The sequence below is a fragment of the Vitis riparia genome, chromosome 8 (genome assembly GCF_004353265.1).
Source record: "Vitis riparia cultivar Riparia Gloire de Montpellier isolate 1030 chromosome 8, EGFV_Vit.rip_1.0, whole genome shotgun sequence".
NCBI classification, from domain to species: Eukaryota; Viridiplantae; Streptophyta; class Magnoliopsida; order Vitales; family Vitaceae; genus Vitis; species Vitis riparia.
Genome location: NC_048438.1, coordinates 10,093,413 through 10,108,352, shown reverse-complemented (window position 1 = coordinate 10,108,352; position 14,940 = coordinate 10,093,413). Strand labels below are relative to the sequence as shown.

General features: G+C 34.1%; 1 protein-coding gene across 2 annotated transcripts in view; it reads left to right on the top strand.

The window, feature by feature from the left end:
* Positions 1-3,053: 3,053 nt before the first annotated feature.
* Positions 3,054-14,940, top strand: part of LOC117920526 (D-alanine--D-alanine ligase) — a 28,689-nt gene continuing 16,802 nt past the window's right edge. Inside the window, exons 1-9 of one of the 2 annotated variants that reach the window (XM_034838122.1) lie at positions 3,054-3,511; positions 4,945-5,016; positions 10,888-10,931; positions 11,009-11,120; positions 11,227-11,298; positions 12,430-12,492; positions 13,217-13,294; positions 13,403-13,495; positions 13,920-14,039. In XM_034838122.1, the coding sequence (XP_034694013.1) occupies positions 3,197-3,511; positions 4,945-5,016; positions 10,888-10,931; positions 11,009-11,120; positions 11,227-11,298; positions 12,430-12,492; positions 13,217-13,294; positions 13,403-13,495; positions 13,920-14,039 (969 nt within the window). In that variant the 5' untranslated portion in view covers positions 3,054-3,196. The remainder of the gene's footprint in view (positions 3,512-4,944; positions 5,017-10,887; positions 10,932-11,008; positions 11,121-11,226; positions 11,299-12,429; positions 12,493-13,216; positions 13,295-13,402; positions 13,496-13,919; positions 14,040-14,940) is intronic. The other variant, XM_034838121.1, reaches the window with a different exon arrangement.

The window sequence follows — 14,940 nt, the reverse complement described above, 5'->3', positions numbered from 1 at the left end:
AGAAGGCTACAAGTTAGAAAAGGTCTCAAAGTGGTGGGGTTGAGTGTCAATAAGAGGCCCTCCTCTGCTTCTCATGTTGTAAAAGAGCTTCAAAAGTTGGAGTGCACAATTCATTAGAATAAGTCTAGTGGCAAAGGGAGAAGATGTAGGAAGAGCAGGATAAGAGTTGGCCTTGAGTGTCCAAGTTGGTATTAAGATGAGGGGATGGAAGGTGGAGAGGTAAGTGGTAAGGAAGAGGAGATTTTCTTGTTGTCCACATTTGTAAGGGTTTCATAGTAGTTGATTTGTATTTCAAGGATAGTGTGCAACAACCCCCAAGTAGAGGTTGAGGGGAGGTTTGTTGTTGGTTTTACTAGCAGTTATGTTAACTGAATGCGGTCTGGGTTAAGTAGAATGGGAGTTGTCAAAACCAGTGAAATCGTCATCAATTTTTTTTTTTTTTTTTCTTCTGTAAGTGTGCGGTGCTAGGAACTCTTCTTAGCTAACCTTTTCAAATGCCCTAATAAAGCAACATAAAGAGGCAACAATCAGACTTATGTTAACTATAAGAATTACAAAATCATTTAAGTGTCTTAACACTTGCACAAAGTCAAACAACCCACCCCTACAATTCTTACAATTTGATCAAGCATTCTCACTAAGTCTCTTTGCAATGGAAGAGGTTTTTATACACATGGTCCTCCATTTGAATTTTGAATCCAAACACTTGAAGTGGTGGTTGTGCAACTACCATAATCGCCCAATTGAAGACACTATTTTCAAACTGTGTCTTTTCATGCAACTATAAGCTATTTCACATTTCTCATGTCATGTTAAGGCTACAACACTCAAGGTGCCTTTTCCCAACGGGTGCCAAGTAACTTTCTTCAAGATGTCTCTTACCAATGGGTGCCACTTATCCACTCTCTATAACTTAGCCACATCAAACACCTAGTGCGTGTGCTAACCAATCTAAATTAGTATCTTACCCTAACCATTTAATTGTGTTTAACCCCCTCTAATGCATCAATGTGCTTTACCCCGCACACTGATGCCCACCCTTGTGCCCTGTCAAGTTGCCCATGGCACACAAGGGCTTTCGTGCCTTGCCCAAGCCAACCATGCACCACCACATCTGTTGGCATGTTTGTTGCAACAACATCCCGTGTCATGCCTAAGCCTTCTTAGTCGTAATAATGAGTCATGACAGTTCTTCCATGGCTTAATTGTTCCTATGCCCAGGGCATTGCGCCCTTGTGCCATGTATAGCCATTCGTTTAAGCTAGTCACGTTTGTTGCAGCACCATTATGCCATAGTATTGGGGCCATGGCTTCACAAACTGTCTCAATGCACAAGATTGAGTGCCTTGGTGCTAGCACTAATGAGGGATATGTTGCACCATGCCCCATGCCATTACGACCACAAGTTGCACACCACACATGTTGTAGAGCCCATTTGTGTGTGCTAGCATGTCGTCCACATGTCATGGTCATGCCCAAGATCATGCCTTGATGCCCTTTTGGTGCAGCCAAGACCTTGCCTTAGTGCCCACCTTGAGTCACCCCTCTTTAAGGAGCATTTTAAGTCATTTTAAAAATTTCTGAAGGAGACATCTAACTTGCTTCAAGAAGAAGTATAATGAATTTATTTATTAAATAAATAAATAAATTCTCCATAGGTCTCACATTATGTCCGCACCATTGTTGTGGTTGCGTATGGGTGCATGTACGAGTGCTAAGGACGTGTGGGCACGAGAGTGTGTAAGCGTGGTTACTTGAGTGTGCACGTGCTATGGGCGCTTGGTGTGCAGGGTATGCACACTACACTATTGCCAACCTAAGTGTTGCGTCAACATTTTACCTCATAAGTGATGCCCACCAAACCTTTATGTCTTTCTTCCTTCCTTCCTAGGATCCTCATAAGTGCAAGGCCTACCTATGAGACCTTTAATGCCATCGTCTATGTCAAAGGGCTAATAGGAACCCTCTACTGATTCAAGGTTTCGTTTTTATTTTCAAGGGGAGAGTATTTTCTTGCAAAGGATTTTTATTTTTGATGATTTACACCTATGGTATGATGATGTGGAGGAAAAGCAAGAGTCCTTTCAACATTCTGTAAACTACTTTTGAAATTTGGCTACTAAGATGTCTAGAAACCATTAGCTAGATGTTGATACTCGTGCACCTCTTTAATATAAGAATAGGGGGTTTTATGTTTTTTAAAATTGCAAAGAAGCTTTAAGGGCATATTTCAAAACCAGTCTTGAAAACAATTTTTTTGTTTTTTTTTTAAAGAATAAAAAACACATTCAATTTTTTTCCCTTTTGATATAAAATAGAAATTTTTTTTTGAAAGTTTTATTTTAAAAGTAGGTTAATTTTTATAACAAATTTAAAGAAGTTAGCTTTTTATAGGATGTTTCAAGTAATAAGCAAAAATATTAAAAATATTTATGTTATAAATAAGGTTGTGAATGATCATGAACTACAAACTTATTCAATGAACTTTTATTTACTCATCTTAATTTAAAGATGGGTATTAAATGGAAGCCAAAAAGTTCCTTTTGGTTTTTTAATTTTCATATTTTCATATATTTATAAAAATATTTATGTATATCTCTTTATTTTAAATTAAAATTAATGAGGGTAAATGTATGAATTTAATAAAAATAAATAAATAGTAAATTTTAAGCTAACAATTTAACAATGATTTTATAATGTAAAAAAAAAAAAAATCCAAATTAATACTATGATACTTCATTAAAATTTTAAAAATATTTTCATATACATAACATATCTACTTATCTTTTATATTATAAATAAAAAAATTTATTTTTTATTTTTTAAAAAAATCCCAAAACATGCCAAGTTAATTGATCAATGGAACCTTGGAAATGTTTTAATTTTAAATGATGATTAATAAAATACATTAATTAAAAAATAATTTCAATTCAATCATGTGTGAATATTCATATTCAATTTCTCGCGAAAAGATTCTAACCACCCATAAGCAGCCAATTCCTCCACCGCTATTTCCAGAACTAAGGTAATTAAACAAATAAACAAACCCATAAAAGACAGCAGCAACGGCCAAGGAGGAAGACGCACCTGCCACTCGGCCGTCCGGAGCACTGTTTTTAAAATCCACACCTACGTGTACAGTCTCGTTTTCTTCAAGCACTTCCTTCAACCCATTTAAACCTAGCCTTTCCCCACAATGTCTTCTCTTTCTCAGAGTTTAAGCCTCTGTCAGCCTCGCCGGAGGAGGGAGAACCTTAGATTGCTGTCACAAACTCACTCTGTTGCGATTCCATCCGGAATGAGTAATTCAGTGAAGAATTGTTCCCTGGCCCGGTGCTCTGGAGTCGGAGTTGTTCGTGCGGCCACGGAGGTTGTGGTTGATGATCCAGTTGTTCGAGAGGGGGGAAAAGAGAAGGGTAGGGTTCTGAGAGTGGGTGTAATTTGCGGTGGTCCGTCGGCGGAGCGTGGGATATCGCTCAACTCCGCCAGATCGGTTATTGATCATATTCAGGTGAGTTCGGTTTATATAGAAAGAGATGTTAGAGAGTTGCCTGGAACTGACTATGGTTGTCTTTAGGCTCCGCTTGGCTGCTGTGAAAACGGTTTCTTAAAGGTTATGAAAAAAAGAAAAAGAAAAAAGAGGTTGTTAAATGGAAAATAATTAAGAAAATAATATATGATTAAGATTAATTAAAATTTTATATATTTTTAAAGTGAAAAGAGTGAGATGAATTTAAAATAATATATAAAAATAATTTATTTATTTTAAATTTAAATTTATTTTTTTTATTTTTTTATTTTTATTTTCTTTCTCCTATATTTTTTAAGAACCAAACATAACATAAGAAAATTTAGCACCGAATATGTTGACAAATTGAATGACCTATTTGGTAAGTACTCATTTTTTATTTATTTATTTTTTTAATGTTGGAGTTTCTGAAACGAAAATAGGGGACGAATTTGAATTATTTTTAGTATGTTAATTATTTATTTCCATGGTAATGGATTTGTATGTAATCTTCATTTTCTAAGCCTTGGATTATGTATTTTTTTTATTAAAAAAAAACGGGAGAAGAAGAAGAATTCGACAGAAAAAGCGTCATCAAATGTTTGAAATTTAATTCCATATTTGGCCGTTGTCAATGATATGGAGCATAGGTTCCTGAGATAATAAATTGAAATAAAGCCTTAGGCATATTTGATACAATAAAAGAACTAAGAAAATGAATAGCAATAATGAGTAAACGATACTAATAACAATTTAAATGAGACTTTCTAAGACATTTGTCAAAAATCATTTGTTTTAATTTCCGTGTGCTTATTATAAAACATGAAAAATAATGTTGACATGCTCTAAAAACAACCATTTTGAACAAAACATTCCATTTTTCATCATCTCAGTTTCCCATACCAATTTTTTGATGGGCCTTTTCATTATCTATTAAGATAGGTCAATCATTTTATGCCATTCGACTCACAATCGTTTGGGTGACTCATTCCTAAGCTTAAAAACAGCATTGTTAAACCCGACACAATTTATTATCATTTTTGGTTTTTGATAATGGAAAAGAGTTGATAGATGCAAATGTTCATTAGTTAGGTAAGAAAGGAATATTTTTATTGTATTTGAAGGTTGGATTTTCCTAAATTTATTACAATATTTAATTTTGAGGATCTTGTTCTCAATTTAACAGATAGCGTATTGAAGTTCTTTGAGGTTTCCACCAAAAGAAGAAACAAAGAAAATCATGTCGAGTATCAGCTCAAACACTGAGTCCTTTAGGAACTGAAAGTCTGATGCCAAGCTAAACTATTAGTTTGTTGAAAAAACCAGGTTTTCAATGAATGAGTCAACAATGCAAAACAATGTAACATCTTTTTGAGTGTTTGAATGGATGGATGAGCAAGGGACTCACTCTTTTTATTCTTTTTATGCCTTAACAGGGGGATGATTTGCTAGTAAGCTGCTATTACATTGATTGCAATCTTAATGCATATGCGATATCCCCTGCTCAGGTTTGTAAATTGTGTAATGTTTTTTTAATTAGCTCACATGCTTTATTGCTAAGGAAGAAAAAGTTTTAATTGGGCATTGAGATGATATACAATATACAATTGAAATAGGTGATTTTTGCTAGAGTGTGGTATTCCTATACTATAGTTATAATTTGTTTTTTCTCTCCATACACATACTAGGTTAGGCTTATTGATGTTTTCGTGTGTGCTGCACAAAGTCTTGGGGCAATTTAGGGGATGAATTATTAGAGCTTGGAGAAGTAGAGTGTAAGCTTAGGGGATTATCATGGAAGAACAAGACCAAGCAAACTCTAGGGGGGCAGAAAATTCCATATTTGAGACAGCTTCTGGGTCTTAGTTTCAAAAGATCTTCTGGTCATTGGTGTATTTATTTTTATTATTTTTAATATTTTGAATCTTTTCTTAACAAATATTTTTATGACCTTGTCATATCTCCATAAGCAGCACCAGCTAATGAGGTGTCATGCCCCAAGACCCATCCTAAGGGCGTGACGATTATTTCACATCTCAAACTTGAAAACTCAAAGTGGAAATGATACAAATATTCATCTTGTAAGTTGTAACTAGAAGTTATCAATTGCCAAATTCTTGTTCAGAGTAATAAAATAAAATTTTATAATTCTCAAATCTCAACTTAATACTAACACATTAACCAAAGTGTTATTGTCTAAACAACTTTAAATTTAACAATTCAAACAATCATTAAATTCTAGCTTTTAAACAATGTCCAAAAATAAAGTTTAAACAAAAATCCTAATGACAACAAAATCCCATCCTAACCGTCACTCATTGCTTGAACTAAGAATACTTTGAAACATTGTTAACGAAGGGGAATGAACTTAAAGCCTAATAAGAAATATTAATATGGTTTCACAAATAAAATATTTTCAATTATGATTGGAAATAGGAGATATAATGTATAATCCTTTTCATAAAAACTTGAGTTCAAACATGTTAAAACATCTAAAACTTTTCAACAAACATTTTCATATTTATGTCAAAACAATTTCATATTAAATTCAAATCAAATGCATTCAGAATATTTTTATTCTAATTATCGAATAACAAATGGTGTCCACTTAGGTGAGACTCTACAAATGAGTGACTAGCTTTAAATTTGTTCCTTTTAAGGTGGGCGAAACTAAACATTACTAGTACTAGTAACCTCTAACCAAACCCCTAAAAGTTAAGGTTTAAATCAATTACATTTCCCACCAAGAAATATAAAGGTCAATTATTATATTTCATTGACAAGGGCAAAAAAATCAACTATTATATCCTGTTGACTAAGGCCGAAATGTCAACTATTATATCTCATTGACTAGGGCCAAACAAATTGGAGTTTCATTTATTCAAATTTACAAAAATACAACATCTTCATATTTTCTGTTAAAAACAAAAGAAAAATGTTCTAACATATTTTTCATGCAAAATATATTTGATCCATGCATAGACACAAAAAGAGCATTTTATATATTTCAAAATAACATATAAAAAGAAAATTATTTTCTTTTAAAAAATTTGTATTAATTTCCTTTACCTCAAAGAAACACTAAAAAAACATTGGAGAAATTAATCCTAAAGAATCTATTCCTCAACTAACATAACATGAGAAAAACAACTATTACTATTGACTATTTATCTAAAACTATAAGTTTAAGAATCTTAATAATTTTCTATGTTAATATTATTATCACCTATATTATTTTTAATTTCCTAATCAATAACAATTAATAAGTTAGTTTCCAAATTTTTATAAAAGTAGTGTCTTTTCCAAAAAATTTATTACTAAGAATCTATTTCTAATCTATTTTATCATTTTAATCATGAATTGTTTTTCTTTTTGGTTCATTATCTCCTTTCAACATTCTATTGCCTTCTATATATTATTAGTATTATATCATTACATATATATATATATTTCCCCCTCTCTACAAACAGTATACAAACATGCAATCAACCTCCATTTTTTTTTTCATATTCAAGATTTATGATTTCTTTTCTTTTAGTTATTTTTATTTTATTTTATTGTCTAGATCTATTTATGTGAATATTCAGGATTTTCTAATTTCCATCAATAAATCAACCTATACTCATAAATTTTCAATCTTTTTTATCTAAAAAATTAAATAAACAAACCCTAATCTAGATTAAGATCTTCCAAAAATTTTTTAAAGTACTTCAAACTATTTAACAAATCTAAAATACTAATCTAAGGGTTAAAATCTTATCCGGAAAAACTGATTTCCAAACCCTTAAGCTCCCAAATCTTTAGCTCCATGTTACCCTACATTCTTGAAGGGATAGATTGGGCCCCTATTTATGAAGAGAGTGCAATTTGGTTGGATAGACCGTTTTCTGAAGAGGAGGTTCGAATGGCAGTTTTCCAATTGAATAAGGAAAAGGCCCCTGGCCCTGATGCTTTACTATAGCAGTTTATCAAGAGTGTTGGGATGTGATAAAAGAGGATCTAATAAGGGTGTTTTTTTGAGTTCCACACTAAGGGGGTAATAAATCAAAGTACAAATGCGACATTCATTGCTATGGTGCCTAAGAAAAGCCAAACTTTTAAAATCTCAAATTATAGACCTATTAGTTTGGTTACAAGTTTATATAAGATAATTGCTAAGGTCTTATCAGGGCGTTTACGCAAAGTTCTACATGAAACAATCTTTGGCTCTCAAGGAGCCTTTGTGGAAGGGAGACAAATTTTGGATGCTGTATTGATAGCCAATGAAGTGGTGGATGAGAAAAGAAGGGCAGGGGAGGAAGGGGTAGTCTTTAAAATTGATTTTGAGAAGACTTATGATCATGTGGATTTGGGCTTTTTAGATCATGTGCTTCAAAGGAAGGGGTTCAGCTAGAAATGGAGATCTTTGATGAGGGGCTGTTTATCTTCTTCTAGTTTTGCAATCTTAGTTAATGGGAATGCAAAAGGTTGGGTTAAGGCCTCTAGAGGTTTGAGACAGGGAGATCCTCTTTCTCCTTTCCTTTTTACTCTATTAGCAAATGTTCTAAGTAGGTTGATGATTAGAGCTGAGGAAACTGGGATAACTGAGGGTTTCCTTGTGGGGAGGGATAGGACTAGAGTGTCCTTGTTACAGTTTGCTGATGATACCATATTTTTCTCTAAAGCCTCTTTGGACCTTCTTCAAAACCTTAAGATTATCCTTTTGGTTTTTGGGCAAGTATCTGTTTAAAAATCAACTTAGAAAAAAGCACCATTTCAAGTATTAACACTAGGCAGGAGGTGTTGTCTAGTTTGACTTTGGTTTTGGAGTGCAGAGTGTCAGAGTGGCCTTTATCTTATTTAGGCCTTCCTTTGGGAGGGAACCCAAAGACAATAGGCTTTTGGGATCCAGTGGTTGAGAGAATTTCGAGGAGGCTAGATGGATGGAAAAAGGCCTATTTGTCTTTGGGAGTGAGGATTACTTTAATTCAGTCTTGTCTGTCTCACATTCCTAGCTACTTCCTCTCCCTCTTCAAAATCCCTGTATCTATAGCTTCAAAGATTGAGAAGATGCAAAGGGATTTTCTTTGGTCTGGGGCCGGGGAAGGGAAGAAAGATCACCTAATCAGATGGGAGGTTGTTAGTAGACCAAAGGAGATGGGAGGTTTGGGCTTTGGGAAGACTTCTATGAGAAATATTGTCTTCTTAGGGAAATGGCTCTGGAGGTTCCCTAGAGAAAGGAGCGGTCTTTGGCATAAGGTTATTGCGAGTATATATGGGACACATCCTAATGGATGGGACGCCAACATGGTGGTTAGATGGTCTCACAGATGTCCTTGGAAGGCTATTGCTCAAGTTTTCCAGGAGTTCTTCCCTTTTGTCCGCCTAGTGGTGGGCAATGGGGAGAGAATTCGGTTTTGGGAAGATCTTTGGTGGGGAAACCAAACTTTATGTTCTCAATTTGCTGATCTCTATAGAGTTATTTATGTGAAAAACCTTACTGTCTCAAATGTCCTTGGCAATTCCTTACCATTGTCTTGGAATTTTAACTTTCGCCGCAATCTAACGGATTCAGAAATTGATCTCCTTCAGAGATTAATGTCCTCCCTTAATTCTGTGCTTCTTTCCCCTTCTTCATCAGACTCAATAGCGTGGTCTTTGTTTCATCAGGCTCGTTTTCAGTGAATCTTTTGTCTATGCCTTGTCAAAAGTTTCAAATCCTTTAATGTTCCTTCCGGCCAAGTTTTTATGGAGCTCAAAAGTCCCTTCAAAGGTTAAGGCACTCGCTTGGTTAGTAGCACATGGGAAGGTAAACACTAATGATAAGTTGCAATTGAGAAGACCCTACAAAGCCCTCTGTCCTCAATGGTGCATTCTTTGCAAAGGAAATGGAGAGTCGATTAACCACCTTTTTCTTCATTGTCCCGTTACCATTGGACTTTGGCACAGGTTGTTCAATCTAGTAGGTTTGATTTGGGTCCCTCCAAGGAGCCTTGAGGACATGTTGGTTATTTCTTTTAAAGGCTTGGGGAACTCATTAAGAGGCAAGACACTTTGGCAAATTGTTTGCCTTACTTTGATTTGGATGGTGTGGCAAGAAAGAAACAATAGGATCTTTGAGGATAAAGGGAGAACAGAAGAGATGGTTTGGGATTTGATCCGGTTTTATTCTTCTCTATGGGCTTCTTGTACTGAAGCTTTTAGAGGAGTTCCTCTAAGCATTCTACAACTCAATTGGATTGGGGTTTGCGTCTCAAGAGTTTGAAGATTGATGGGGTTTATTTTGTTTTTAGAGTTCTATTGTTAGGTGTTTTTCCTTGGTATTTGTGTAGGAAGGACCTCTCATCCTTCCCTTGGTTTTTTTCTCTTCTATTGTCTCTTTTTTCTCTCCTGTATTTGTTCTTGTATTAATATAATCTTCTTCGTTTCTGATCAAAAAAAAAAAAAAAAAAAAAAAATGTTACCCTACTTTCTTTGATCTCTCTAATCTCTGTGCAAAAAGGGTTTATGTGTAGAGAAGTCAGAAAAAATCTAATTTATACTTAGGGTTTTCAATATGAAAAGACCTTTTTACCATTTTTAAATTTATTTTACTTATTTTGTATTTCTAAATTACAGTTTTACCCCTAAATTGGGTTTGGGGTGTCACATGGGGCCTCCATTCCTTTCTTTTTTTTTTGTTGGTGACAAGGTTATAGCTTATTTATTAAGAAGGAAGAAGAAGGTTTATGCATTGTCTACTGCAATTACTGTAATTTTTTCATACATCTAGCTGCAACAAGTGAACATTTGTTATTATATTTTGTTTTTAGCTATAGCTTTGATTAGTTAGTTTGTTGGTTATTTTGCTTCTGTCCTACTTTTGATAACATCAGGTAGTTGAAGTTCATAGTAAGATATGGGCTTTCTCTGCTATTTCTTAGCTTTCATAGTGGTCCCTTATGTTGGGACAGGTTCAGTGTCTCCTGAGACTTGGAAACTTCATTAACCTTTTCTTGATTTGATATATTACAAAGATTACCATTATACACTTGGAACCATTCAAGAAACCTACCTGAAGGAGAACTTAAATAAACCTAGATATAGGAACTGATAATGAGTATGAAATTATATATGCTTGGATCATTTACAACAAGTAACCTTTTTATTGCATGATTTTCCACATTGTTTTCTTGGTAAGTGTCCAAAATTTGGTGCAAGAGGATGCTCCAAGAGATTAGTTTCATTTTGATTTGGTTCTGTCATACACTCATTCACGGGTTTTGCTCTTCAATCTTTGAACTTTTTCACTGGTCCAGCCGCATATATTCTTTGCGAATGAAAACATTTTATTTTATTATGCTACAATGAAAACATTTTATTATGTTGCTTGTGAATTTTTGAGTTTTTGTTCTCTACAGGTATATTCAAACACTCCGACAGACTTTGATTTCAAACTTGAAAGGTAATCTACCAAGCTTTGATATCTTCTCCAGCATCTTAATTAAAAGCTTTAAGTTGGTTAATTGTCTGCTTATGCAGCCTTGCCCAAGGTTTCCGGTCTTTATCTGACTTTGCAGAACACCTTGCTGCTTCTGTGGACATAGTGTTCCCTGTTATACATGGTCGTTTTGGTGAGGATGGTGGCATTCAGGTGTGGCATTGATAGAGCCCAAAAACATCATACTCAGCTACATAGTTTTGTAAGTTTTTACACTGATAGGACTTTACATGAAATCTATTTGTAATGACCTTTTCAGGAGCTGTTGGAAAAGTCAAATATTCCATTTGTTGGCACACGATCAAATGAATGTCGCCAAGCATTTGACAAGGTAAAGAAACTCTCTTTTTCCTAGTAGAAGTTAGTTATGTTCATATATAGGGTTTCAAAGGCTACATTTGACCTTTGACCCTCTGAATTGAGTTATAGGTCTTGGAACAACATACATAAAGTTTGACCTGATAACACTTCGAAATATATCACAACATCTATAAGCATGATACAACCTTAATGTCTAGGTTAGATTGATTTATCTATTGTTGGGTACCAGGATTATAACTTAAAGCAGCCTTTACCTGAAAAAAGGGTGCTTGTTGAGGTCTGAGAGCCAAAACAATTAAGTGCCACATTTTCTTATTGTTTCCCTTATTTAAACTTCTAGACATCAGCTATCTTTTGGCCCAAGTGTATCTATACATTGATATGGAGGATACCATTTCCAGCATCCTATTTCATACCTTTGAAGGAAGTTGAAACTGTAGAAAGGGTTGGATATTCTTGTATGCAATACTAACATTGTATTGTGTAAGTTGGTGATGAAACTGGTAATTAGTTAGATTCTGTTTGATGTTTGGGAAACATTGATATCAGGAATAGCAGACAACCTCTACTATGATGTGCTTTTAGCATATGAATGTGGTCATTATGTTGATAACATTTCTAAATTTCTTCAAAATTCTGGAATGTTGGTTCCATTTTGTTCTTGGGATGCCATATTCCTGAAATAAGCTAGAGATGTAGACCTCCTTTATTGCATATCATGCCCAGCCTTAGCTAATGCATAGGCTAGAATAACCCCTAAACCGACTCTCCCCACCCACAAATGCCACTCATTGCACCCTTAAAATCCATTGCACACTTCTCCCCCTGATTTTAACACAGGACCTGTCATTAGAAATTTGAACTACTTGCCATCAGAACCAGAGGCATGTTTTGCTTGATGACATGGAGCCTTGACCCTTGTACCATGACAACTGCTTATATCTTTTCCTACTTGCATTTTCCATTGGAATAATCAAAGCCTTAGATTTATATTCAGTCTTGCTAAATAAACCTGATCTGGAGCTACTGTCAACAATTCATAGAAATGAACAACTTCAGTTCTCTATTCTATATCAGATTTTGTTATCTGTGTTTATTACGCTGATGTTAACCATTCTTTTCTCTTTTATATTATTGGCAGTATGACTCCTCCTTGGAGCTGGACAGACAAGGATTTGTAACAGTACCTAATTTTTTAGTACAGGTATCTTTCTCAGCTAACTTTTAATTTAATAACTTATTGTGCATCTTCTTATTTTCTTTTTAATTTATTTTCCATTTAAGATAAAATTGTTTTCTGAATATGTATTAGTTTTGTGTTATACGTGGATATTACATGAAGATTATCTACTATAACCTAGTCAAAATATCTAAGCCATGAAAATTTGTTAATGGAATTCCGTATCCACTTGACCTTTTAATAATGAATAAACAGAGGAGACAAGTTTTTTAGTTAATGGAATTATGAGATATTAATTGTTCTCCTTGACTTGTAAGAAATTTTCTTGTGACCTTTCACGACAAAAATGCTTTCGTATGAGTTTCCAAGTCTGCACCCAAAATGAAAATGCCTTCTAAAGTTTATATATTTTTTAAACTATGAACTATGTTTTTTTCTTTTTTTTGTCACTATTCCTGCAAGTCTTTCCCCAATATATAAATTTGTGTACTTTTTGGTAATTGTAATTTAAAAGATATAAATTTAATGTCCATTCAGATGAATGCTAAATAGCCTTCCTATCAAAAAATAAAAATAAAAGTGATTACTAAATAGCCTAGAGCTTTGGTCTCTATAAATTATTAACATAGTATGGTTGTTTGTTGTTATGAAGGAATGAAAATTTGAAAATCTGAATAGTTTGGTCATTCTAGACCTGAATATATTTGCTTAAATTCAATGTTGTTGACACTCTTGGACTGACATTTAGGGAAGTCATTCAAATGAATCTGAACTATCAAAGTGGTTTGCTGAGAACCATTTGGACACCAACTCAGGGAAAGTTGTGGTAAGGCGAATTTTCTTTGTGTTGGATTTGGAACTCAAGTATACTTATGGCGAGATAGTTCACCAGGCCTATTCAAGGTCTCATACTTTGTCCATCTATTCATTGTAGGTAAAACCAACAAGAGCAGGATCAAGTATTGGTGTTACTGTTGCATATGGTGTTGCTGATTCTCTTAAAAAGGCAAATGAAATTGTTGCGGAGGTAATTATTTTTATATTTAACTCTGAAGCATGACTTTAACACTTGTTCAAATTGTAAAATATAAGCAAATGATTTGGTTCGGGATGGCAAACCAGTTTGAATTTAAGTTTGCACGGAAATATTTATCAGAAAGTGCATAGGGCTTAGCTGTTTAAGGATCCTATTTTCAAAATGGTTTTGTAAATGAACTTGGTTGAAATTTTGAATGGGAGATTTTAAAATCCAGGAAAGTTTAGGGGAAAGAAATCTGAAACCATTTGCTAGTAGAAGTTGCAATAAAGAATTTAGCAAATGGTTCAGGCATAAAAAAAAGGGAAGGAAGAAAGAAAGAAAGAAAAAGAAACTTCTGCAAAGTCTTCTACCAAGAAACCATAGACAGAAATAGCCATCGATGTTATCTTATTGTCTTTGTACTTTATTTCAGGGAATTGATGATAGGGTCCTTGTTGAAATTTTTCTGGAAGGTGGGAGTGAGTTTACAGCTATTGTCCTTGACGTTGGATCTGGTTTTGATTGCCATCCTGTTGTACTATTGCCGACTGAGGTGTGTCCACTCTCACACGATATTTATAGTAACTTATGGTTCATAATAAGTCTAAAACAACATAGATGCCTTTGTATTTGGGGGTTTCTCTTGGACATGCTAAATTTCAAAATTATTTACTAGAGACAATGTAACCAGGAAATAGGGCTCCCTCAAAAGAGCAAATCAAACACCAAGATGCGATTTAATCCCTATTGATTCTATTTTACACTGGCACTAAACACTATCAATACATGTTAGTGCAACAAAAAGGTTGTAAAGGTGTTGCCATTATCTAATACTAACACTCCATTTGACAAGGAAGAAGAGAAGGGAAAGGTGGAGATTTCAAATTCCCTTGATTTTTGGTAGGAAAGTTTGTAAGGATAAATTTTTGTTCTTGGTCCAATAAAGTTTTCTCGAGTTTTTCATTTTGGCAGGAAAATTTCAGAGAGATGTTAGGTACAATATTTTGGCACGTGGAACAAATCTTTTACAAATGGTCTCTTCTCTTCTCTTTCCATCATTTTCTTTTCCTTTCTAAAGCAAAGAAACTAAATGGAGTATGTGAAATCTAGGAATAGAAGATAACAAAATGTGAATAACTAATGAAATCGGGATTCATATGGTCACTACTAGGCATTGAGAGTGAGGATAACAGTGTAGTTTGAGTAAGAAATTAAGAAATTTCTTAACTTGGAGCTGAATATGACCTTTCAAGTTCTTATGCAAGATTAGAATTACATTTGCTCCTATATCATGGTTTTAGTCTTAATATAGGGGTGGTAGGTCTGACCTAACTTCAATCTAACCAATTTACTTAATGTTATCCAACCTGATCTATTTTTAGTTTGAGTTTATAAATGAGTTTGGAATTCGAGAAATTTTTACCTATTGGCAATGAGACTAATGCAAAACTTTT